The following is a 26,851-nucleotide window of genomic DNA, read 5'->3' as shown; positions in this document are numbered from 1 at the left end:
CACTGGTGTGAACTGGTATTTTTAAAAGCTTCTGCCTCACGCACCTCTCTCGGACATCTCAGCACATGGGAAGAACACCAATGTGCCTTTGTAAAGGGGCATTTACAAGTCAGTAGCTGAATCTGGAACCTAAAAAAAAATGATAGGGAATGCCCCTGACCCTCCGCGTTGCTCCGTCAATTCCCTTCTTTCATCTGACCTGAAAAGCAGTGCGGATTCGGGGGCCAGGGAGGCCCTTCTGAAAAGGTTGGTGATGAGCCCACCCGTCTCATCGAAGGCTGATCTAAGACTCCCTGATAAATGTTAGATGTTTCAAAATCCTGTAAAAACGACAGGATGTGGAACACCGTCTCCCTCCAAAGCCACAAACTGAAATGCCTCAAACGTCTGTTTCACACCGGAGAGAAAATGACGAAAGCTCTGAAACGGGGAAGCACTGATTATAAAAGAGAGCATGATGCCAGGTAATGCCAGATGAGAGTCGCAAAGCTGGAGGGGTTTATGGTTTAAATGTTAAGCTGCGAGGAAGGCACACCTCCGCCCAGCCCCGTCCGGGTCCCCCCCTTACCTTGCTCTTCGAGGATCCCGTTGGGCATCTTCTTGTCGTTGGCACTGACCACCGCCTTCCTCTGCTTCCGGAACCTTAGAGACACAGACCGTTAGGGGGTCAGTCCAGGGAGCTGGCCCAGAGCCCAGGGAGCCAGCCCAGAGCCCAGGGCCGTGGGGTGACCCAGCAGGGGATACCCAGCAGGGGATACCCACCAGGTGAGCCGGGAGAAGCTGCTTCTGCTGCTCATGGCTGAGCCGCTGCCCGCCCGGGTCCCGGGTCCCTGCCCGCAGCCCTGCCTTCAGCCGCCCAGCTCCGCCCGCCCGCCCGCCCCCAGTCACAGCCTCCCTCTCCGCATCATTTCCTCCCCAGCAGGTCGGGGCGAGTCAGCGGCCCGGACACTCCTACCTGAAGAAGTAGGCGGCGAGCAGCAGAAAGAGCAGGAAGACTAGCAGGGGCAGCAGGAGCCAGGCCAGCAGGGGCTGCGGCGCGCCGGGGGCCGGGGGGCCTGGTGGGGGAGCGGGCCCCTTGTCAGGACTCCCACACGAGGGCAGTGGGGGTCTGGGCAGGGGGCGGCCCCCAGCACCAGGCTCACGGCGTGCGGAGCGGCCCCCACCCCACCAGCCCCTCTTCCCTGACACCAGACCTGGCTTCACAGGCCACCAATTAGCCCCCGCCCCATCGGCCCTTCTTCCTGGACACCAGTGCCCAGCTTCACAATTTGCAAAGCAGTCCCTCCCTAAGGACCCTTCTTCCTCATACCAGAACCCCACTTAACAGTTTGTAAACCCTCTCCTTCAACAGTCCTTCACCCTGGACACCAGCGCCCAGCTTCACAATTTGCAAAGCAATCCCTCCCTGTGGACCCTTCTTCCTCATACCAGAACCACTTAACAGTTTGTAAACCCTCTCCTTCAACAGTCCTTCACCCTGGACAACAGCGCCCCGCTTTACACAGCTTGCAAGCTCTCTCCTTCCAGAGCCCCTCATCTTGGACGCTGGCTCCCTGCTTCACAGGTTTGCCAGGCAATCCACCATCCTGGTCGCTGGTATCCACCCAGGCGCCTCCACTTAGATGCCCAGCACGTAATTGAGAAGAGCCCAATCCAGGGATCCGGTTACCTGACTGGCCCGAGGCCCCCTGCTGCAGGGTAGGGAGGGCCCAGACCCCCATTGGCCTGTTTCCCCAGGTCCTGCGCACCTGACGCTCCCCATAACAGAAGATGGAGGACAGAGGGGGTGCAGACGTCCCCTGCTCTGTCCCAGGATGGGTGAGGAGCCCCCCCAGGCCTCCATACGAGCTCAGGGCACAGGCCAGCAGCCTGACCTTCGGCTAGAAAGAGACCTGTTGCCACGTGGTGAGCCGGCCTCTCAGAGTTACGAGCTCCTGATCCCGCTTCCCGAACCCGCCTCCTGATCCCGCCTCCTGATCCCGCCTGCCCAGACTCACCCTTGCTCCCCCTTCACCCCTTACCTCCACCAGCAGGTTCCCCCATCTCTGGACACAACATGGCTACCCGCGACCTGCCCTCCAAGCCCGAATTCCAGCAGGCTCTGGTGGCCTGGCTGCCACCCTCAGACCCCACCTTCTCCCCTGACGCTGACTCTGCTCCTGCCTCCTCAGGATGTCCCCTTCCTCACCAAAATGCCCTCACTCCCCAAGGAGCACCTCACATTCCAGGGCACTCCCGCAAGAACTGGGGCTGAATGGCCCAAGGCCCCAGAGAGGGGCTGTGCATGTGGACAGAAGTGACCGATCACAGTGGCAAACAGGATTCCCTGCTCTGGCTTTCCGTCAGATGTCACAGCTGCCTCTCTTCTGGAAGGCAGAGGTCAGGTGCGGACCCCCAGGGACCAGCAGGCTCGGGGGGGCTCGGGAGAGCTGGGGGTGTGCGTGGCTGTCTTGCTGGACTGGATGTATCTCAACCCCAACCCACTGGGACCAAGGAAAGATGCAGCTCAAGAGCTTAATTCTCTAATTCACCAAAAGGAGAAATCTCCATTTTTATGTAAAAATGATCGGATTTTTAAATATCGGTGAGCAATTCAATCTAAATGCAGTTTTGAAAGCCAACCTGGGCCTCCGCAGGCTGGGTTGTGTCCCACCCAGGGCCACCAATGGGCTCTGCATGGGAAGTCGGTGTGGTGACTAAGAGGAAATTTGAGTCACTTTCTGTTTTCACTTCACACTGAGGTAGCTCAGACTGGGTGGGGCTGAGGGTCCAAGCAGGGGGAGCAGAGGGGGGTTTTCCCGGAGGTAAGTAGGCTGGTGGTCTACTCGGGGCAGCCTTCCCCCCAAATCTCCCCCAACTCTATGCAGCCAGTACTCCAAGTCAGGTGTGGACAGATGTTCGTGCAAATGCACATGCCCACACAGCTGAGAGGTGTGCATGTGTGTGCGCTGGTGTGCAGGAATCTGGTCTTGGGGATTAAAAGTCGGGGGCTGTCCTGGGAGTTCAGGCCTTACCAGTGCATCTGCACACTTCAACTTGTGCAGACCACCCACTGGGATGGACGGCCCTGTGAGGCAGGGCTGGGCGGCGGTGGGTGGGGAAGCCCCTTGGTTCTGCCTCAGCCCTGTGTGTGCTAAGTCACTTCAGTCGTGTCCGACTCTGTGCAACCCTACAGACTGTAGCCCACCAGGCTCCTCTGTCCATGAGACTCTCCAGGCAAGGACACTGGAGTGGGTTGTCATGCCCTCCTACAGGGGATCTTCCCCAGCCAGGGATCGAACCCCCGTCTCTTATGTCTCCTGCATTGGCAGGCGGGCTCTTCACCACTAGCGCCACCTGGGAAGCCTCTGCCCCAGAGAGCTGAGTTATCGGTCGGTCATTTTATTTCTAGGTGAGCCTAGGACTGGGGAGCCAGTCACGCTGGTGGTGCCCCTGCTGCCACCTCCAGGTGCATCAACACCACTGCGGCCTTTCCTCCCTACTTTGGGGCAAAGTATGCTCTGCTGGGTTGAAAAGTTTTGCTAAATGATCCTGCAGCTGCTGAGCCCTGGGCCAGCAGAGGCCAGCTTCTCTCTGCCTGGCCTTGGGAAGCACTGTCCCGAGGGTCCCAGCTGCAGTGCTTGCCAGTGACCCGGTACCCAGAGGGCCAGCTTGGAGCAAGGCAGTGTGCTGAATGCAGTTTCTATCTGCTGCCATTTCTGGTCTTTCTTTTCTGTGGCTGTGGATTTCTCTGGAGTTTCAACATGAAGACAGTGCTGCTAGTTGCCGAAGATCCAGGTCAGGCACCTGGAACTGCTCTCCTGGCCGGAGACTTAGGTCAGCAGGGAACCTCAATTCTCCCCGCTCTCAGGGGCCTTTGTAGGAGGTTTGTTCAAAGTCAGGAAATCATGTGAAGCCCTCAGGCTGGATGGGGCTTGAACTCCTGACCCTAGGCTGAATGGTACCAACTCTAATCACCTTGGTGCACCTCTTTCTGGAGGGAAGTTGATAGTCTCTGTTTTCCTGAAGGCTCACCATGACCAAGTCGTGATGCTTAATTTCATGGGTCAACTTGACTGGCCACAAAGTGTTCAGATAATTGGTTAATATATCTGAGTAATCTGGGTGTTTCTAGAGGGACGCCGTTTGGATGAGAATCAATGTCTGAGTTGTTATTCTGAGAAAAGCAGACTGCCCTCTTCACGGTGGGTGGGCCACATCTGATCAGTTGAAGGTCTGAACAGAACAAAAAGCCGGAGCCTCCCTGTGAGTAAGAGGGAATTCTTCCTGCCTGACTGCCTTCCAAATGGGGCATCACGCCTTCTGCTTCTAGAGCAGCCTGCCAGTCTCTGGACTGAAACTAGGGCACTGGCTCTGCAGATTTTGGACTTACCAGCCTCCACAATCGAGTGAGCCAGTTCCTTGTAATAAGTATAAGTATAGACATAAGTATACATTTTGTGGACTCCATTTTTCTGAAGAACCCTGACCCAGCCCTATCACAGAAGTCCTGGAGTGCTACGTCTGGGAGTCTTGGGGGAAGGACGGGGTGGGGTTGGAGCAGCCGGGTGGGACTAACAGCCCCAGGGGGAGGGGGAGGGGGTCCAGCCCCCCGCTGGTTACAGACTCCTGCTGACCCGCCACGGGCAGGAGCCAGCAAACACACACAGGCCTACAAGTCTACCCGGGAGGCATGGGGTGCCCAGGATGCTCCCATCAGCTCCTCGGGGGCTCAGAACTCACCCAGCGGGGTCTCCCTCTGTGTCAGGCACACGTCCAAGAAGGAGATGCTAAAAGATGCTGGACAGCCAGCTCTCTGGGCGGTGAGAGTCTGGCCAGGGAATAGGCCACCTCCAGCAGTCTTCTGCTACAAACAGCCAACATTGAGGAGTGCTCTACACCCCTGCACGGCTGTCTCTGTCAATCCGCTCAGCACCGGCTGAAGTGGGTACTGTCATCACACCTTGCGAACGGGGACACCGAAGCACGAGGTGGTGCAGCGACTTACTCAAGGCCGAGGCCACTCAGCCGCTCAGCGGCAGAGCTGGGTGTGAACACAGGTGGGCGATTGAGCAGCGTTTGCTCTTGCTTCTCCTCTTCTCTCCTTCCCTGCTCTTCTTTTAACTTTGCGTAGCATTTACTTTGTCTTATGGAGGTGAAATTTACCAGCTATAAAACACACCCATTCTGAGCACGCAATTCAATGTGTTTTAGTAAATTCACAGTCGTGCAGCCATCACCAGCATCCAGCTTTAGAACTTCACCAACCCACTGAGATCGCTCCTGCCCATCTGTGGTCAATCCCCGTCCCCCGCCCCAGCCCCAGTCAGCCACTCATACACGGCTGCCCGCAGTGATCAGCCTGTGCCGGGCATCTCGCTCACGTGGGACCATGTGACGTGTGCTCTTCCTTTCCCTGTCTGCGCACCTAGCATGTTTCTCTTGCCACATGTATCCAGCATTCTTTTCCCTTTCCTCCTTTCTAACTTCCAACGTATGAAATCAGTGACAGGCTAGAGTAAGAACCCCCTGTGTATCTGCCTCCAGACTTTCTTGGATCAACCCTGTGGGTCCACAGCCCTGACCACCTCCTGCCTGGCCACTCACCCTTTTCCAGGTCATCCCTAGGCACCTTATCCCTTTCTTCTGCATACTCAAGTATGCGTCTCTAAAAGGTAACAGGCGCTTTGTTGTTCAATCGTTAAGTCGTGTTCGACTCTTTGTGACTCTATGAACTGCAGCACGCCAGGCCTCCCTGTCCATCACCAACTCCTGGAGTTTATTCAAACTCATGTCCATCGAGTTGGTGATGCCATCCAACCATCTCACCCTCTGTCGTCCCCTTCTCCTGCCTTCTGTCTTTTCCAGCATAAAGGCCTTTTCCAACGAGTTGGCTCTTTGCATCAGGTGGCCAAAGGATTGGAGCTTCAACATCAGTCCTTCCAATGAATATTCAGGGTTAATTTCCTTTAGGATTGACTGGTTTGATCGCCTTGCTGTCCAAGGGACTCTCAAGAATCTTCTCTAACACCACAGTTTGAAAGCATCAATTCTTCGGCACTCAGCCTTCTTTACGGTCCAGCTCTCACATCAGTACATGACTACTGGAAAAACCATAGCTTTGACTACTTGGACCTTTGTCTCTTATTTTCTTTTAAATAAACCCAACTACTATACCAATATCTCATCATCCAAAATATTAATTTCTTAGTGAATGTCATCAAACGTCATGCCAGCGTTTAAATACCTGCTATGGACTCATCAGTGTTTGTTCAGGATTGGTCTCAACTGGGTCCCTCACAGTGGAGTGTTTCTCCTGCTCCCACTGGAGCTGATCCGACTCTCAGCCCAGGCTTATGTCTGCTGCCTTCTGAGTGCCCAGCTTTGCTCCAGTCAAATCCTGGGTACCTGTTCCTAGCCAGCTTGATTTACAGACTCACAACATCAGAAGCAGGCTGAGGAGGCCACCTACCTGCCCATCACCTCACAAGCTAATCAGGAGGAGAGGGAGGGGGCCGTGGGGGCGGGAGGACAGAGGGAAAGAGGCGGCGGGGTCGTACCTGCGGTCGTGGAGGTCCAGTTGCTCTGAGCGGTGGGGGTGGTGGTGGTGGTGGTCTCGTTGCCCTTGAGAGCCTTGGCGAGGGGCAGGCTAACACCGGCCAGCAGGAACGGACAGAAGGGCTCCATAGCGACCCTGGAAGAGGCAGGAGGGGCTCAGAGGACTCGCCACCGCCCACCTGGGGCTGGCCAGCTTCCACGAGGCGGGAAGCTCAAGGAAGACACAGAGGGACCCAGGAACAAAAACAAAAACAAAAACACAGGGTGGACCGGGGATCAGGGTGGCCTGGGGGTGCTTTCGGAGAGGTCTGTCTAGCAGGAGAGGTCTGTGTACCGGCACGATTTCCACCTGCACTTGGGAATTAATTTCAACTTAGAACAAGCCTGGTTAGGAACTCCATGACTACCCTTAGGTTATAGACACTCCTGCTGTTCAGGTTAGTTTCCTTTTTTGTTTGTCTGTTTTAAGGGGGAGAGAGGAGACAAACAAGAACTTGGACGTGCCTGGGAAGAAAAGACTCAGAACCACACGCCGTCTGGGATTCTGAGCAGCAGCTTCCCAGCCCTTCAAAGAGGCGGCTCACCCTGGCTTCTGGATTGCCGCCGACGGTAACTGGCTGAACATGTAGGAGCAGTTCGCTGCCCGCCGGGACACGGCGGAGTGTTCCTGTGCTGCCTCACGGCAGCATCACTGCCCTCGGGAAGGATCACGGGCTCAGGGAGGAGCGGGTTGACCGGCCTGTGGTCACAGGACCGGGGGATCGGGAGTGGGGCTCCGGCCACCAGCACAGGATCCACCTCTGCTGTCCCCGTGGTCACAACCGCAGCCACAGCCTGGCCCTTATTCCCAGGTGCTGGCCTGGACTGCCTCCCACCCGAGCTACAGGAAAAGGTTCCTGAATACTTCCAGCCCCTGGTCGTCCACCGGTCCCCACTCCAGAGCCTCACTAACTGTCATAAAGCCCAGCTCTGTCCCCTCCCTGGTGAGGTGTGAGCGCTGACGGGGATGAGGTTCTGGCCACCTGTTGCTGCCCCTCGCAGCCGAACACTTGGCCTGCAGTGTTCCTGCATCATCTCATCTAAGCTTCTCGACTCCGGGCTGACAGCCTTGCATCTGGCTCTGCTCGGGTCTGAGCTCTCAGGGGAAGCAGAGGGAAGCCCCTGCCTGGGGCACGGGGTGGTCAGCTCATCTGGCAGAGCCACTCGGGCACCTTGGGGCAGAGGAAAGTATCTGTTGGGTGGATGGATGGATGCACTGGGCAAGCCTGGACCGTGACGTGGCTCAATAGAGAAAAAGGCTCTTTCGCCCATGAGACCTGCAGGATGTCACCTGCGACTCCCACTTGGCGCTGCGGTTTGCCAAGATGCCACAGACCCTTGGGAATCCTGACGTGACCTCTGTGTGGTGGAGAAAGCCCTCCTAAACCCCGCCTGCTCCCTGCAGGTGAAGGCGGGCAGTGGCACCTGCCAAGCGGGATCTGATGCTGCCATGGCAGGCGCGTCCTCTCTCCTGGACACCACCCCCCGTTTCATCCATAAACCCACCCATGGTCAGCCTGGGTGCCCGGGCCCACAGGCAGCACTTCCCAGCAAGAAGCCTTCTCAGAAATACGAATGGACCAAAGCCAAGAAACACGGGTTCCTCATAATTTGAGCGAGCGCAAAAAAGTGCCGATCATCTCCCGGCAATCACCACTATTAGAACGAGACCATTCCAAGCGCATCTACAGCAATTATCCCCGAGCAACTGCCATCGTCCCAATCAGCACTTCCAGTCCCTTCCTCTCTTTTTTTTCCAAAATATATTTCAGATTTAGAAAGCGAGCCATACACACAAAACAGCTCGCATTCTGTGAGTGCCTACTGTGTGCTAGACCTTTTCTATGGGTACCAGCCCCACAGTTATCCCTCCAGGACTGAGAAACTGAGGCCCTGTGGGGGAACCGGCCTGAACTCTGTTCAGAGGAAATGCAAGAGCCCCGAATGGAACCCAGAACAATTGGAGGCAAAAGCTCTCAACCCCTGACAGGCAGCTCTGCATACAGTGCATTAAATAAATTGTTACTGAGTGCTGTCACGATACTCTTCATATATGGATAAGTAAGAAGTGGTACAGATGCACAATGGAATGGTACTCATTCCTTTTACAAGGAAATAAGGCCATTTACAGCAACATGGACGGACCTAGAGATTATTATACTGAGTGAAGTAAGTCAGAGAGAGACAAATATCATGATATCACTTATGTGGAATCTAAAAAAAACGATACAAATGAACTTATTTACAAAAAAGAAATAGACTCACAGACACAGAAAACAAACCTATGGCTACCAAAGGGGGACAAGGGGTGAAGGGGAATAAATGAGATGCTTGGGATTAACATACACACTATTATACATAAGATAGGTAGACCACAGGGGCCTACTATAGAGCACAGGGGACTACATTCAATATCTAGTGATAAACTATGATGGAAGAGAATCTGAAAAAGAAGACCCTGATGCCGGGAAAGATTGAAGGCAGGAGGAGAAGGGGACGACAGAGGATGAGATGGTTGGATGGCACCACCGACTCGATGGACATGAGTTTGAGCAAGCTCCGGGAGCTGGTGATGGACAGGGAGGCCTGGTGTGCTGCAGTCCATGGGGTTGCAAAGAGTCAGACACGACTGAGCGACTGAACTGAACTCAACTGAATCTTTTATATATATAAGAATATATACAAAAGTGAATCACTGTGCTGTGCAATTTAAACTAACAGCATTTTAAATTAATGATACTTCAATAAAGAAATGAAAAAAAAAAAAAGAAATGAGATCACTAAAAAGTATTTGAGTAAACTGTAGAGTAATTAATTAGAAAGTATTAACTGGTTTAATACAACACAGAGAGGCAGAACTCCTAGGTGGAACATTTTTCTCACCAATAGGTTAATTTAAAAACCCTCTCTTCCAAATGTTCAACAGTCTAAGGGGAGGCCAGACAAGACCATCCCATCAGGTATCAGACACCACGAGGTCTGCAGGTATATCCGGGAGCAGCAGGTGATTTGCCCAGAATGACCAGCAGAGGGCACTAAACACTCAGCTCAGTTCAGCTCAGTTCAGTCGCTCAGTCGTGTCTGACTCTGCGACCCCACTGACTGCAACACGCCAGGCCTCCCTGTCCATCACCAACTCCCGGAGGTTACTCAGACTCATGTCCATCGCGTCGGTGATGCCATCCAACCATCTCATCCTCTGTTGTCCCCTTCTCCTCCCACCTTCAATCTTTCCCAGTATCAGGGTCTTTTCCAGTGAGTCAGCTCTTTGCATCAGGTGGCCAAAGGATTAGTTTCAGCTTCAGCATCAGTCCTTCCAGAGTTCAAATCAACCCCACCACCTAGAGTCCGGGAACTGAGCACTTACACTATGTGACCAATGACGCCTTGCCAGTCCCCGGCCGTTCACCCCAAACAGTTTACACAAGCTACCTGATAAAAATAATGCTTCAAACAGCAATTAAACCCACACTGGACTTTAACGATTTGCACTTAATCTGTACTTGTGTGCCCATCAAATGTTCAGTACTGTGAGGCGTGGGGCACACTGCTCTATGGAACTGAGATCATCGAAACGGTTTATTTCCAACAAAGCAGACTTTGTTTGTACACCCATTAAAAGTCAGCCAGCTATACCCTGGATTAAAATTGCCCCTCTTAACTCCATCTGATGCCTTTGTAATACTCTCCTGTGGGAAATGACTCTGGGGCAGGTAGATGCTGGTCCTGGAAATGGGGAGATGAATACGGTCCAGTCCCTGCCCTAGAGCTGCTCCAGGGAGCTGGAAGGGTGAATGGGAAACAGGGTATCCCCGCTCCGAGACCCCACCCCAGCTCCAGGCTTGTGGCCGCAGCCCCAGGGGAGGGAGGTGAGGGCTGTGCGGCACCGGGGAGGTGGCAGAGGCTGGGTCCAGAGGGTCTGACCAGGACACAGCAGGGCAGGACGGAGGCTTGAGGGAGGCGGAGGCCGACCTACTGTCCAGAGAGCGGACGGCTTGCTCTGCTGGAGCTCCAGAACAGGAAGAAGCAGAGAAGAGCAAAGGCAGAAAGACGGGGCTGCGCTGAGAAGGCCCTTGAGTGCCAGGTTAAAGGCACTGCCTGCTGTTAGAGGCTTGTTTCCACCAACGGCCTGCATCATCAGGGTTCCCTGGCCGTCCAGAGACTAGGACTCAGCACTTTCACTGTTGGGGCCCAGGTTCAATCCCTGCTTTGGGAACTAAGTCCCCCCGCACCGAGCCATGTGGTGCAGCCAAAACAAAACAACCCCCCCGCCCAAACCTATATTAATAGAACCACTGGGGGCATTGAACAAAGATGCCAGCTCCTGGGGCCTAAGTCCAGATTCCAGATGTTTGAAATCCAAATATATGCAGAGTGATGGATCTCACACAGACTGAAGCTGAGAAACTTGACTCTGAGCAAGGAGCTGCCAGGAAGGTTTCCAGAGTGATTGAGCACTAGAAGCCTTCATGAGCCACCCAAGATGGGGTTGGGGGCTGTGGGGGTGTGCGGGGAAGCCTCTGCTGCCCCAGGGTGGTCCTGGGAGCTTGTTAGGAATGCAAGGCCTGTCACCCTTCAGGAGATCCCTGGGTGGTTTCTACGCCAGGCGGTGCTGGTGGTAAAGAACCTGCCTGCAGTGCAGGAGACCCAAGAGACTTGGGTTCGATCCCTGGGTCAGGAAGATCCCCTGGAGAAGGAAATGGCAACCCACTCCAGTATTCTTGCCTGGAGAATCCTCATGGACAGAGGAGCCTGTCAGGCTACAGTCCATGGGGTCACAAGGGTCGGACACAACTGAAGTGACTTAGCACGGCACATACATTACTAGAGATGTGCTGGTCTAGGCAATAGACTGAGTAGGTCTGGACTAAACCAGGACATGGGAAGGGAGGGGAAGTGAGATGTGAGGTGGAATCCAGGTGGATGGCAATCAGGCGATGTGTGAGGAGTGGGTGTCAGAGGGACCAGAAGGTGGATGGGAGGGGACTTCATTCATTAGCTGAGACAGGGAGAGGGGGCCCCAGGCTGAGGATAAAGGTCATTTTAGCTTGGAGCATGAAACAGGAACACGGGCTACCAATTCCTGAGCTCCCGTGACATGTGATGGGCTAGCCGAGGTTCTGAGATAAAGCACCCCACAGACGCTCACCGAAATCCCACAGAGAGTGCCCTGCTTTCCTGCGGGGAGTGACAAGTTGGTTTTCAAGGGGCTGTGGGCCATTCCAGTGCAGACCGCCAACAGGAGCGGGACCTGGGGCTTGGCTGGAAGGGAGGGGTCTTGCGTTCTATCTGGGGGGCATGGGGGAGGGGCAGAGGTGAGGTTGGGGTGCTCGGCTTAGGAATGGGGAGAGGAGCTGGGGGGAGACCAGGGCATTTAGGGCTGGAGTCCTGATGACCTGGTGTCTTTGAGGAGGTGCTGTCTGGCTGACCCCTCTTGCCCAGAGGGGCCTGGAAGGAAGTGTCCTTCCCAGCTGGCCCTGGGTGTCCTGACGGACTGAGTCAGACTGCCCCCTGCAGTCCCAAGAGGGTAGTACTTTCTTCCTTCTGCTCCAGCCCCTCACACATGGTTAAAACACCAGGTTCTATTGTTCTCAATTATGAAAACAGGCGGGGTTCCTTCAGAAAGGAGCAGATGAGGGTTTAGGAGCTATCATGCTGGGGATTTAAAGCCACTGCACTCAGAGCCCTCAGGACACATGTCCTATAATTTCTCATCTAAACCAGGACTCTTTGGAGAGTGAAGGAAGGGCTAAAACAACACAGCTATGTGCTTTCTATGCAAATTTGGAAAACTCAGCAGTGGCCAAGGGACTGGAAAAGGTCAGTTTTCATTCCAATCCCAAAAAAGGGCAAGACCAAAAAAGGTTCAAACTACCACACAATTGCACTCATTTCACAAGCTAGCAAAGTAATGCTCAAAATTCTCCAAGCCAGGTTTTAATAGTATGTGAACTGAGAACTTCCAGATATTCAAGCTGAATTTAGAAAAGGCAGAGAAACCAGAGATCCAATTGCCAACATCCACAGAATCATCGAAAAAGCAAGAGAATTAAAAAAAAAACATCTATTTCTGCTTTATTGACTATGCCAAAGCCTTTGACTATGTGAATCACAACAAACTGTGGAAAATTCTTAAAGAAATGGAAATACCAGAACACCTGACCTGCCTCCTGAGAAACCTGTATGCAGGTCAGGAAGCAACAGTTAGAATGGGACATGGAACAATGGACTGGTTCCAAATTGGGAACGGAGTACATCGAGGCTGTATATCGTCACCCTGCTTATTTAACTTACATGTAGAGTACATCATGTGAAATGCCAGACTGGATGAAGCACAAGCTGAAATCAAGATTGCCAGGAGAAATATCAACAACCTCAGATATGCAGATGATACCACCCTTATGGTAAAACATGAAGAGAAACTAAAGAGCCTCTTGGTGAAGGTGAGAGAGGAGAGTGAAAAAGCTGGCTTAAAGCTCAACATTCAGAAAACTAAGATCATGGCATCCAATTCCATTACTTTTACGGTAAATAGATGAGAAAACAATGGAAACAGTGACAGACTTCATTTTCTTGGGCTCCAAAATCAATGCAGATGGTGACTGCAGCCACAAAATTAAAAGACACTTGCTCCTTGGAAGAAAAGCTATGACAAACCTAGACAGTATATTAAAAAGCAGAGACATTACTTTGCCAACAAAAGTCCAGCTAGTCAAAGCTATGGTTTTTCCAGTAGTCATGTATGGATGTGAGAGTTGGACTATAAAGAAAGCTGAGTGCCCAAGAATTGATGCTTTTAAGCTGAGGTGTTGAAGACTCCTGAGAGTCCCTTGGACTGCAAGGAGATCCAACCAGTCCATCCTAAAGGAGGTCAGTCCTGAATACTCATTGGAAGCACTGATGCTGAAGCTGAAGCTCCAATACTTTGGCCGCCTGAAGTGCAGAGCCAACTCATTAGAAAAGACCCTGATGCTGGAAAAGTGAAAGAAGGAGAATCGGATGACAGAGTACGAGATGGTTGACTGGCATCACTGACTCAATGGACATGAGTTTGAGCAAGCTCCAGGAGATGGTGAAGGACAGGGAAGCCTGGCGTGCTGCAGTCCATGGGGTTGAACAACAATGTGGTTTCTAAAATATTTAATTATTGAAGAGCATTTTGGTGGTATTAAAATGGAAATCTATTAATAGTTATGTTCAAAACTATTTTTTTTAATTTTGAAAAATTCTAGAAAACACAATTAACATATCTAAACACAGGTTCAAACAGTAAAGAATCTGCCTTCAGTGCAGGAGACCTGGGTTTGATCCCTGGGTCAGAAAGATTCCCTGAAGAAGGGAATGGCTACCCACTCTGGTATTCTTGCCTGGAAAATTCAATGGACAGAGGAGCCTGGTGAGCTGAAGTACATGGGGGCGCAAAGAGTTGGACATGACTGAGTGACTGCCACGTTCACTTTCACACTTCTCACACATTACAGCAATATTTTTGGACAAAAAATAACCTTTTTATACTGACTATGTAAAGATAAAATGAGAATATGAATGTTTATTCTCAGCACATATTCACCAGCTCTAATCAATTTCTTAGCTTTGTCTGTTCTTAATATGTTTCACTTTGAATATATTTTTTAATATCCTTAATGTGTACATTTCTTCATAAAATTGTAATTTTTTTCAAATTAGCATCTTGTGGGCTGTCATCATTAAAGTGTTTTCTTCCTCCCTTGCTTTTGTAAGAATAGATTTTAATGCTTTCTTATTCATAACCTATATTTTCAATAACTGCAATTCTACAAAAGTTTCCAAAGCTGAGAGCTTTTGGTTTTGCTTTGTGGTTGTGTTTTTTGGTGTTCTATTTGTTGACTAAGTCTATTAAATTCTAATAAACTGCTTCTATTTCCAAATCATTTAGAACAGAATAAAACCAAGAGGGGCTTGTTTTGGAAAAAAGTTTATCATCTTTGGATACTTAGGTTGATTAACAAATTATTCTTTGAATGAAATCTGATGATGAGTAGAGAAGAGAAAATGCATGTTCCAAGCCGAAGTATTTAAAAAAATTCAACATCAGCTCAATTACTCTTGCAGCTATCAGCATTTATAAAGTCTAACATCTACAGCTTCTATTTTAACTGATGGGACAGTTGGTTTGGACACAATTATAAATTTTTGTAGACTGCAATCAATTCCATGGGTGTTACATTCACCACAAACACGAAGGTTCATCAGTATTTATATGATCCCACAAAGCAAATAACTGTATGATAGAGGTTGAACTCTCATCAAATTTGCACCCATCACGTCAGGTGCTTCCCTTTGATGGAGTGAATTTTCAAGTTGTGGCTGGATTCCATGACATGGAAAAACAGCAGAACCACCATTGAAATTAACTGACTTTCTGTTTGAAAATGACTCTGATCTCCAACTGGCCTCGTCTGATGGTTTGTGAAGTTCGTCTTCTATGAGAGCATTAACACCTATCACCTCACCTTTGGTGTGTGCACAGTGAAACTTGCAGCTGAAAATGAGTGAAATTAACAAAGAAGAAGAGCTGTTTGATCTAAACGAAAAGGTCAACGCTTCCTGCATCTTCCATCCATCGTCCTTGGGCACAGAGTTCCTGAAACAGCCACTCACCGAATGCTAATACAGAAGTGCCCTGGGACTCAGCAAAATGACAGTGACAAATGGTGGCGACCACACGGTCCTCCCAGCATCTGTCCCTAAGGAGAAGGCACTGGTGCTGAGGCCCACCTGCCTCCGCTGACCTCCACTCAGGAGTGTGGACAACAGAGAAGAAGGTAGCCAACCTCAAGGGCCGGGTGACGCCCGCTGGGTGAAGCCTGAACCACACGGGGTCCACCCCCCTGGGGTGGGCCACAGAGACGCCCAAAGATGAGGGGTGTGGACAGGACCTCAGTGGCCAGGTTTACACACACATTTGATTTCCCAGACCTGAGTTCACCGGCTGCCTGAGTGAGCGCCGCAGACCTGCAGCTCTCTCGTGGTTGGACTACTTGTTCATTCATTCTCTCCTCTTTCAGTGATATCTACCGAGTTGACTGTTCGCCAAAGACTGGAGAGACAACTGGAGGAAATGACCAGCCCCCTGCCTCCTTCAGAGCCTGTGTTTCGGTGGGAGAAATGAAATAATGGAACAATTACCATGCAGAGCAGCTCTGACGTGCCCGGAGGGGTGGACACAAGAGCTGGCAGCACCCGGCGGGGATGCCTGCCCCCCACTCCAGGGAGGTCTGAAAGGCTGCCTGGAGCGAGGGGTGTCTTCTAAGTGAGGAGTCGATCGGTCCAGGCTAGGGGGTGGGACGAGGGGCAGAGGGCATCATGAGGCAAGGGGGGCTGTGTCCAGAGAACGTGGTCCCTGGGAAGCCCTGGGATCTTCCCAGGATAAGGAGGACCAACGGTCTCCCCTGGCAACGGTATGGACGGTTCCCTTAAAGACATCCAGAAAAAGCTTCCCAGCAGGACTACGGTAAAGTTCATTCTGCTGGACAGAATGACCCCTGCCCTGGGGGCTTCCTGAGGGTGGAGCGGCTCTCACGTGTGTGTCCATCTGGCAAAGGGGTGATGCTCAGTGAACGAGGTGGAAGGAAATAAAACCCTTAGGCAATTCAGAACAGCTTCCATCTTCCCCGAGACTGAAAGCCTGACTGTGTTGAGGGTCTCTCTTTCTCTCTCTCTCTGTTTATCTCATCCTTTCTCTTTCTCTCCAGGGATGAAGGCCTTTGCCAGAACACTTCGCCTTTCTGATCTTCCTTCCCAATTAGTAAATTAGGAGGATCCAACGAGATAACAAATGTGATTGAGTCTTGTCAACTGTAACCATCAGCCTGAGCCGGTTGTTAGAACTACTGACCGCCAGGGCACCACCACATGTGCGGCCAGGAACCTTAAACTCAGCCAAGTGACCGCTGGTATTTTGCGAAGACCTGCTCCCCATCACCCTCTTCGCCCCCCCCCCCCAGAAGCAGCCAGAGCTGTGGACACAGCCCATGGTGAGGGGAGGGAGGGGGGAAGCTGCTACTGTTTCCATGACTGAGCCCACGGCCTGCAGCCTGGACCCCCACTCCCTCTGTGGTCCTCGTGGAGAATGTCTACGCCTTGTCTGCTCTGTCTGCGTCCGTGTGGGCGCTGTGCCCTCCTGGGATGGTCCTTGTCGGGGGAAGATAAGCTCCCTGTTGCCCCACCAGAGGACAATTTCTCTGCACACAAGCTTGGGGAACAGCTCGGACCGATCCAGCTGTTAACACGCTGATGCCCTGGAGCCACTGACGAATCAGGTGGGGCCAGGATGCCAGCAGCCCCCGAGCCCCAGGTGTGTGTGCCCAGAGGGGTTGGGCAGGGAGCTTAGGCCAGCCCATAATCAGAGCCCCAGTCAGCCCCAACCCGGACACATGTCCTCTCCCTTGTCCCCCTCTGTTTTAATGATGGGGCACTCAGCTGTGCTGGGACACACGTCCTCTCCCTTGTCCCCCTCTGCTTTAATGATGGGGCACTCAGCTGTGCTGGGAGCCGGGGGCCAGGAGCAGAACTGGGCTGAGCCTCCTCCAAGCTCTTGCCCTCTGACACCTCCCCCAAGGGGCCGAGCCAGGGTCAAGTGCACTGTGTCCCCTGCTCCCCAATCTTTCTGGAGGAGCAGGGGTCACAGTGACCTTCGGGGCAGCTGGAGGAAGAGAAGGTGGAAGAGCTTGGGGGTGGGCACTCAGCCTGGACAGGCGGGGGGCTCAGGGCCCGGGGTGGCTGTGCGGGTGCCTCCCACGGAGAGGCCTCGGGGCTCCCCAGAAACTCCTGGCCCGGAGACAGCAGAGCCATGCAGACCCCTGTTGAACTGCAGACAAAGACGGCTCCTCGCTTCTTCTGAGGCTGAACACCAAGGCTTAGAATGTCCGCCCGCCCGCCCCTCCTTCTGGAAGGTTCCGAGGATCACGGTTTAGACAGGCTGGGGAAGTGCCATGTTTTCTAGGATCCCAGTCCCTCCTCCTCTGGTCTGCAGAGCTGAGGGAAGCTCCCGGGCCCCCAGCTGAAGTCAGAACCGCCCCGAGGCCACCTCAGGCCTGCCCGGCTCTGGCTGCAGAGGGGGCGGGTGGGCAGCACTGGGTGCACTCACTCCCTCCATCTTGGGGGGCCAGGCTCCTTGCTGGCTGCCCGCAGCCGGCACCCAGCCGTGGTCCCAGCCAGATTGGCCTGACCAGAGGGGCCCCTCTGGCGCAAGTGAGGGGGTCTGCATGCGGCTGCTTATCCAGCCCTTCAGTGCAGGCAAAGCAGGAAGAGAAAGGCCAGCCATCGCCCCCTCTCAGGTGACCCCAGACAGCTTTAGGGACCCTTCAAGGCCCATCTGTGCGCAAGGCGTGGCATGCGTGCACAGATGGAGACCAACACCACTCCTAGAGCCGCGGCCCCACGTTCCCAGGCCAGGGAGCATAGTGAAGACTTCGAGGGGCAGCCTCCTGCCTGCTGACGGACCCCGAGGGCAGAAAGGCAGCTTCGATCCCAGAAAACCAGCAAGCTCCACTGTTCACCTACAGGTGGGGACCCACACGCTACCCCTGGGGATGAACCCAGGGTGCCGGCTTCCCCCCATCCCACAGGCCTCCAAGAGAGGATGCTGCTGGGGAAAACAACAGCCACCGGAGCACAGCCAGCCAGGGAGCGTCCTCAGACACCTGCCCAGGAAACACCCTGGGCAGTGCAGCACTGACTTTCTGAAATCACCCCTTAGAAGACAAGTGAAGCCCTTTCTGCCTGCCGGGCACGGGGCTGCCCCCCCGGCCTCCCCACCCACCCTCTGGGAAACCAGGATGACAGCGAGCCTCGGGTCCTTGACTATCCAGCCTGATCCCAACCAGGCCTGTGTTCCAGAAAATCAAGAAAATAACCCCAGGGCCGAGATGATGATTATTATTATTTTATGCATCGAGGAATAACAAAATGAAAAAGAAAGAAATGTTTTCACAGTAAAAGAGAAACAAACCCAGACCTTTCCCAAGCTTCAGGTGTGAATATACTTACATGGATGAGGGGTTTCAGTAACAATCGTAAACACCCCTTAGGCAGGATAATGTGCAGACTTAGCAAGTTCCTCCTGTATCCAGAGTGATCCTGACTTTCGGAGGAGGTGTCGCTTGTCAAAAAGGAAAAGATGCAAAAGGGGGTGCTTTTTATCTGAGCTGGTGAAGGTTGGAACTTAATTGCTTTCATACAGAAGCAATGCGACACATCTAAGTGCAAAACCTTATTGTTTTTCCAGTGGTCATGTATGGATGCGAGAGTTGGACTGTGAAGAAGGCTGAGCACCGAAGAATTGATGCTTTTGAACTGCGGTGTTGGAGAAGACTCTTGAGAGTCCCTTGGACTGCAAGGAGATCCAACCAGTCCATTCTGAAGGAGATCAGCCCTGGGATTTCTTTGGAAGGAATGATGCTAAAGCTGAAACTCCAGTACTTTGGCCACCTCATGCGAAGAGTTGACTCCTTGGAAAAGACCCTGATGCTGGGAGGGATTGGGGGCAGGAGGCATCACTGACTCGATAGACATGAGTTTGAGTGAACTCCAGGAGATGGTGATGGACAGGGAAGCCTGGCGTGCTGTGATTCATGGGGTCGCAAAGAGTCGGACACGATTGAGCGACTGAACTGAACTGAAGTGCAAAACCAGGGAAACACCATTAAAAGGAGACCAGCAAAACAATCCATGGACACGAACATGAGCAAACCCTGGGAGATCGTGGAGAACAGGGAAGCCTGGCATGCTGCAGTCCATGGGGCTGCAAAAGTCAGACACAGCTTAGTGACAGAACAACAATGACAAAGAAATCCACACGTCAGGAGGGGAAAAGGGGACAGACGAGGTGGGGGGAGATGGAGGAGGCGAGGCTGAGCAGGGCGGCCGGTCTGAGTCCCCCTCACCCGACAGCCACCCAGGGAGGCGGGCGCCACTTCTGCCTTGTTCAGACAAGGACAAAGAGGGTGGGGGTGAGCTGTGGGCCCCACCCAGGCGGCCCGGGCAGAGAGCGCCAGGGGAATGAGGGTGCCCTGCAGCCGGAGGCCCGTCCTGGGCTCTGGAGGTTCAGGCTTCACACTGCCCATGGCATGCACACACCCTCCACACACGCCGAGCCCAATCTGGGTTCCTGAGAGACACAGAAGTCTGGGGGTTCAGGAGGTTGAATTCTGAACACACCCAGGGCAGGTGGAAGTACCAGGGCGTGGGGAGGCCGTGGAAGGCAGCTGGGGGGAATGGTGATGGGTGCCTCCACCTCCAGACCCGTGTCCACCTGCCCTCCAGCCCCTGGACACACAGGCCAGGTGCGTGCACAGACCTCTGACCGGGGAGAGGCCGGCCTGCCCCCAGCTCTGCAGACGGAGGCAACCTCAGACTCGGCTGGGCAGAGCGGAGTTCGGTGGACCTGCCTGTAGGACAGACCCTGCTGTGACTGGCGTGTCAGCTTTGGCTGTGTGGCTCCTCAGGCAACAGCCCACCCGTAGCAAGGAAGGCATCTCAGCTTGGGTGGGAGATGAGGGGCTCAGGAGAGTCATCCAGGACCCGTGGGGGTGAGAAGCGAGGGCGGCTCCTCGAGGCAGCTCCCACCTCCTGAGGCCTCAGCGGCCAGCTGGTAGGATGGCTTATGACATCCGTACAAGGCCAGTTCTAACACACCAACAGCGGAGTCGTGAAGATGCTCGGTGAGTGGCCAACAGTGGGGCCAGAGCTCAAAAGGGAGTCCCCTCCTCCTGTGAACACCAAGAGGACGGGACCGAGGCGGCAGCCCAGCTCCTGGCAGCCGGCCCTCCGTGCGGGCTCAGCTCCTCCCACCGGGCACACACTAGGTGTACACCCGGCATGCGTGGCTCAGCTTTCCAGCATGCAGGCCTCTTCCTCCCCATTCTCTGTCTCCTGAAGGGCCGTAAGAAGATGCCCCGCAAGGCTGAGGGCAGCCGGGCAGGTGAGAGGCTTGGAGCAGGTGCGGGGAGGCAGCACCCGGGATGCTGATGTGCGAAAGGCGTGTGCAGAGCTGCAGGGCTCCCCCCTTGGGGTGGCAGGCAGGGTGCTCCCTGTCGCTGCCAGCTCCGGAAGGCACTCAGCCAGCCGTTCCACCCTTGGGAGCTTTGCTGGGACCCCCTGTCCCCAGCCCTCTGTAAACACACAGTCACCTACAGCCCGTTCACGCACAGCCCAGGGTTCACCATGTGCCGCCTCTTCCGACTTTCTATCCATCCTTCTACACACAGTCTGCATGGAGCAGGCATTAGGAGGACTCCTCGTTTTACAAATGGGGGGACTCTCAGAGAACTCAGGGACGCACAGTGGTTAAGAGGTGCCCCCTGCAGCCCACACATCCCAAATTCTCTGCTTCTTTCTGAGGACTGGCCTCCATGACCAGTTTGCCTAGGATGCAGGGTGGGGTGACCAGCTTGTCCCAGGGAGTCCAGGAGTGTCCAGCTTTCAATCTGAAAACCCCTGGGGACCTCGAGCTCAGATGTCTCCCCAGCACGGAGTCCGCTGGGTTGGGGGGTGTGTCTGGAGGAGGGCGTGAGGCAGCTGCGACTCCTGTTTCTGGAGGGGGGCTGCTTCACCAAGCTCAATCGGGGCTGACACACTCTCTCCCCCCAGAGAGTCCCAGGCTGACGGGGTGGGGCTTCCGAAGCGCCAGCAGAGCGGTGACTATCTCCGTGAATGAGACCCTCCCGCCATGATCGACATCTTCCTGCCTTGATCGAGATGCTTCCGCCGTGATCGAGCCCCTCCCACGGTGATCGAGACCCTCCCGGCATGATCAAGACCCTCCTGCTGTGATAGAGACAGTCCGTAGCAGAGGGGCAGCAAGCTGGCCGCAGCGCAGCTACTTACTGTTAGGTATCTTATCAGCGAGGCACTCTGGCTAAATGCCGGGTCAGGTATGATGAGTCATTCAGGGCCGCTGTGACAGGGAGTAATAGGGCCAGGCTGGGTGGTTTCCAGGTTTAAAAGCCAGACCAGGCAGGGGATAGGGTTCTGATGTCTCTCTGGAGCTCTGTGTATCTTGAGAGCACAGCATCCAGGCAAGAAAAGGAAGGACAGGAATGCACCTACAGACTGGAGACCTGCTTAGGAAGCAGCAATCCATACAAAACACAGCACCCAAATATCAGTATGTCCCCTGTATTCACTGCTCACACTAAGACTCATCTACTGGTTACCGGGAACTCAAATGTCACCCAGCTTCCTTGGCCAGGTTTTAATGTGCTATATCTGGCTGTCTATGGGCTTCCCAGACAGTGCTAGTGGTAAAGAACCTACCCGCGAATTCAGGAGACACAAGAGGCACAGGTTCGATCCCTGGGTCGGGAAGATCCCCAGGAGTAGGAAATGGCAACCCACTCCAGTGTTCTGGTCTGGAAAATTCCAAGGACAGAGGAGCCTGGAGGGCTGCAGTCCATGGGGTCGCAAAGAGTCAGACTCGACTGAAGTGACTTAGAACTTACACATTAGATGGCGCCAGGGTCATGGTCTGTAACTCGCTGGAAGGAGGGGAGCACAGCCCAGAGAACAGAGCAGGTGACCTTGGGGAGGAGCTGGTTTGGGGAGAGGTGAGACCGTGCCGTCAAGGTCAAGTTTCCAGCCCTGTGGACCACCGAGCGGGTGATGTCCCTCATGTACGTGTGGAACTCCAAGGGAGTTCTGGTTGGAGGTGGAGTTTGGGGCCTGCCAGCAGGCAAGCGACCTTGGCAATGGATGAAGGACCTGAGACAAGGAAAAGGGAAAGCAGAATCGGGGCAAGGAGTAAATGCTGGGACCATGGACGCCTGGAGGCTCCTGGAGAGAAGGGGGCCGAGGAAGGGTCAAGCAGGTGGGGAAAACCAGGGGCGAGCAGAAGAGGGGCTGGTCCCCGTGGGGCCTGGGGGCCAGCAAGGCTGGGCTCAGGACCTCCAGGACTGCAAGTCCTTCCTGCGCGGTGGCTGCGACCTGCAGGGCAGCGACAGCCTTTCTCCTGCAGTGACCACAGCATAGGTGACCGCCACAACCAGCCTGGAGTTAGCTCACCGTGACACTGACGTTCCCTCCCCTTCAGAAGACTACAGCATGAGCTCAGGTCATCCACCGAAGGGTCAGACTGTCCAGAATCTGGGCCTTCCTGAAGTTCCGACCCTTCCGAACATGATGCCCTGTCCACAAAGTGCAGGCAGGAAGCTCCGCTACACAAACACTAGGGATGACCGTGGTCACTAGTAAGTGGACCTCTGGCCGGTCCTTGGTCCCGATCTCCCATGGCCCAGCCCAGGCAGACGCAGACACAGGCCATCCTGACCCTCAGCTGAGACTCCCTGGGAAACTGGGATCGCTCTTAGCACATCTGGGAGTTTTATTCCAAACATCACAGACTTGGTTTGAGGGTTGCCTAAAGTCAAGTCTCATCATAAAATTCTTTCTGTTTAATAAAGTCAATAGAGTTTGACACTATGGTTGGACATACATCTTTAGCTACTCAACTTTTTTCCCCTACAAAGTAGATAATTTATCATCCATGACAGAGCAGAGGCTACCTGACATTTTTCTCTGTCCTTGTGTTAATGAGGCTAGGGGCTCAAAGGAGACCAGGTGTTTGGGAGCCACCTGTAAATGGGCACGGATTGCTCAGGCACCCAGGGCGCGGCTGCGTGGAGGGGCTCGGGTCTGCAGAGCACATGCAGAAAAGGGCTTCCACACCCAGGTCAGCTCTTACAAACTGAGCTTTACATGATTCAAGAACAAGATTTGATCTGTTGGATGAATGGCTACATTCTGGAAGAAAGGGCATAAGATACGAACCCTGGAAGTTCAACCTTTCCCCATATTTGACTGGTCTCTTGGAAATGGAAGTTATTAGATTCAGGGGAAAATGCAGGTGGCTGTGGACGGATGTCTCAGCTTACTCATCTATAGACTGGGGCAAAGCCTTACTGTTACTCCATGCTCAGCTGGCCGTGTGCTGAGCTCACCTCTTAGTGCGAGGCTTAGAATCTGGAGAAGGTGTTTCCCTGAGCAAAGCAGGGACACCATCAAAGGAGAGGACATAGAATCCCAAGCAAAGCATCCTTGCTGGGAGCTCCTGACCCTGCTACTCCTGATGCTGACACAGCGACAGAGATCGGCAGCTGCTCTTCAAAGAACTCGGGAAATCCACTGCGTCCAAGAGTGAAATGTCCTTTATGATCCACCTCGGTGCTTTGTTGCAGACACACTGCTGAAGACCTGTGTGCGCACTTGTAGACGCTACACAGAAGCTGATTTCATCAAAGAATTCTGAAACATCACAAGGACAGTGCGAAGCTCCCGTGAACCCGAACCTCTGATGTGCCGGTCCACACTGAGCTCCCTGCTGGCCTGATACTCAGGGCAGGTCGGCTCCAGCGAGGGGCTGAGGGCACGGCAGCTTTCTGCCCGAACCACAAGGAAGGACCATAAGGATGCTGGCCTGCGAGCAAGTCTCTTAGGGGATAATTTCACTTTTCTATGGACAGTGCACTAATTTGCATAATTCCAATTACTCATCTTACCCTCTTGAAGATGAAGAAAAAGGGAAGAGCTTATTGTTTAAGAATTAAGTTTTTCTCCACTGCAACAGAGACAACAGAACCACAGATAATTAAAGATCCGAGGACCGTTTTCTCCAAAGCACATTTTCACTGACCCCCAAAGCCATACTTTAATGTGTTTAGATACCAATGAAGCCCCTGACCTATCACCTATTAGAGAACATGAAACTTACCATGTTCCCAGGTTGCTGTTGATTAGTCACTAAGTCGTGTCTGACTCTTTTACGACCCCCAAGGACAACTTAACAACTAAACCACAACAACATTTCCATAGCGAAGGCCAACAGGAAGGAACTACAGCTAGACTTTTACTGGATAAATTTCTCCCTATTGAAAAGAAAATGATCCTTTTTATTATCATAAGAGAACAAAGGGGAAAACCCGTGAAAACCTGTAAGCATAACTTTTCACTCCTAAGCGGGAGTTACATAGAACCAAAGACGACAGAGGAAGGCTCTGTTGCCTCATCTCAAATGTCGCAAACAATGTGTCACAATCAATTGTTTGTAAGCCTCACAAATCACTAATAATTACTTTTCCTACACTGGCAGTACATGTCATTTTACAGAAGATGTAACAATCCTTGAATCCTTTATTCGTTAAAAATGACCACCTCAGCGGTGACAAGACAGTTCTGTTGGGACACTATTCGTGCGCGCTCCGTTGTCTGACTCCTTGAGACTCTATAGACTGCAGCCCGCCAGGCTCCTCTGTCCGTGGGATTTTCCAGGAAAGAATACTGGAGTAGGTTGCCATTTCCTACTCCAGGGGAATCTTCCTGACCCAGGGATTGAACCTGAATCTCTTTCACCTCTTGCCTTTGCGGGTGGATTCTTTACCCACAGCGCCAGCTGGGAAGCCCCTGAACGGTCTTTGCTGCTCCTAAGTCACTTCAGTCGTGTCTGACTCTGTGCGACCCCATAGACGACAGCCCACCAGCCTCCCTCGTCCCTGGGATTCTCCAGGCAAGAACACTGGAGTGGGTTGCCATTTCCTTCTCCAATGCATGAAAGTGAAAAGTGAAAGTGAACGGTCTTTAAATCTTACCAAAACCAAGTTATTATTGCAGAGTAACTATTTATGATCCAGGGGAAAATGCCCAGAAAGTTAATCTCTACTGATTGTTGTAAGTAAACAACAATTAACGGACCCCAAGGCTCCTGTCCCAATACTTTCTCAGCTCTCTTGCTTTTTCTATCAGAAATTGCCATGGCCCTAGGGGAGGGTGCTGTCAATTTACATGTGGCAAATCTGAACGGTGATCCTTTCTCCCTGGGAAAGACACTCGGATTATTTTTTGTTCCTGTCATATTGTACGTGAATATTCATGGAGACGTGCCGGTGCTGTGGCCCAAAGCACTACAATCTCACTGAAGGTGACGTGAGTGGTGGTGGATTCTTTCTGTCTGAGCCATCATCTCTGGCCCTGGACCATGTGGGTGGCTCATGCACCTCCAGGGCCCTGTCCCCACCCTGGGAAGCTCTGCTCTCTCCACCTCAGCCCCCCACTCCAGGGGTGTCTCTGCTGACACCTACACCCGGTGGGCTTTGATCCATCTGCTCCTTCTTAACTTGGACGTGCGCTCCTGGGAGTCAGGCCATCTCACGGTCTTGCATTTCTGCTGTGGGGGGCAGTCGGGGGTGGGGGTTCTGCAACAGCACCCAGGAACACTGGAGGGGTGTTCTCAGGAGAGACGGGGGGAGCCTGGGCCTCTGCCTGGGGAGGCAGCCTGGGGGAAGGACAGGCCCCCTCCACTCCAAACCAGCTGTAATTCCCAAACCAGCTGTAACTCGGCCTCACTGAAAGCCCAGGGATTACCTATCAGGGCCATGGGGCTCCACCTGCTGGTGCGGGAAGGTTGTCAGAGGCACAAACATAATTTTCAAAACCCCTGGGAGCCCTGCCCTGCCTCACGGTCTCACTCAGGCCCATCGGGGTCCTGCCTGGGAAGCACACCTGTTGGAGCAGGTGTGCCCGGTGCCCCTGGGGAGCCAGGTGCTCCTGATGGAGGAGGGGCTTGTGCTTTAAGTGAGGTGTGTGAGCAGCGCTCCAGGGCTTCAGAACGCTGTCAGGACACCTTCCGGGGGGGCATCAGGTAGAGACCACTTCCTCCACCTTGTGACTTTCATCTGACTTTTATCCCGGCTGCGTCAGTAAATCAATTTGTGACATCCTTCAAACAGCATAAATAAACCAACACTTCCCTCCGTCCCCGCCTCCAGGGACCATAAACCAACATCCTCCTTCTAATTGCTTACATACCCCTGCTGCAGCCTTGGGTTAATTTAACTCAGCGAGTATGCCAATCGCTCGGGCACAGAGCTCTGCCCATGATCAATAATAAATGCATATGCTAGAATCGTGCCTGAAAATTGAGGTTGATTACACTGGAAATCAAAGACTGTGGGGAAAAAAATGTAGACTCGACAAAAAAGTCAAATAAAGATGGTGAACCTTCACCTAAAACATCCTCAGAAGAGGCATAAGGGAAAGGACCCAGCGAGAAACTTGGAATTCCATCGTGTTTCCCTTTCTTTGTTTTTCCCCCAAGAGCGTTTTTAAAGAGTCTTGGGACCCTTCTCTTCCTGCTAGATAAATTGTAGCAGGCAATTCAGGTCCTGTAATGAGTGATGGGAATACTCCCGGGCACAGTGTAACCAGAGATCTCGGTGGGACCCTGGGAACTGACGGGAGCAGGCGA

General features: G+C 53.2%; 1 protein-coding gene and 1 long non-coding RNA gene across 8 annotated transcripts in view; one reads left to right on the top strand and one right to left on the bottom strand.

Annotated features, from left to right (window-relative positions):
• The window catches only part of PTPRE (protein tyrosine phosphatase receptor type E), a 46,861-nt gene extending 40,195 nt beyond the window's left edge, over nt 1-6,666 (bottom strand). For 4 of the 6 annotated variants that reach the window (XR_003032724.2, XM_059881794.1, NM_001205531.3 and 1 more), the window contains exons 1-3: nt 6,540-6,666; nt 956-1,055; nt 569-642 (exon numbers count right to left, since the gene is read on the bottom strand). Coding sequence is in view for 5 of the 6 variants with exons in the window: in XM_059881794.1 (XP_059737777.1) it covers nt 569-642; nt 956-1,055; nt 6,540-6,666 (301 nt within the window). In the remaining variant the exon portion in view is untranslated. Of the gene's footprint in view, nt 1-568; nt 643-762; nt 825-955; nt 1,056-6,539 lie in introns of those variants that run through there. The other 2 variants (XM_005225846.5, XM_005225845.5) reach the window with 1 other exon arrangement.
• On the top strand, nt 638-6,545 carry LOC101902915 (uncharacterized). Of its 2 annotated transcripts, XR_009493030.1 has the most exons (4): nt 638-765; nt 923-2,384; nt 4,748-5,039; nt 5,848-6,545. It is a non-coding gene; the product is annotated as an uncharacterized lncRNA (long non-coding RNA). The 2 variants fall into 2 exon arrangements; XR_009493029.1 differs by having other exon boundaries at nt 923-5,039.
• Nucleotides 6,667-26,851: the final 20,185 nt, after the last annotated feature.

Source organism: Bos taurus, chromosome 26, assembly GCF_002263795.3.
Source record: "Bos taurus isolate L1 Dominette 01449 registration number 42190680 breed Hereford chromosome 26, ARS-UCD2.0, whole genome shotgun sequence".
Taxonomy (NCBI): Eukaryota; Metazoa; Chordata; class Mammalia; order Artiodactyla; family Bovidae; genus Bos; species Bos taurus.
This window is presented reverse-complemented; position numbering and strand designations above follow the sequence as displayed.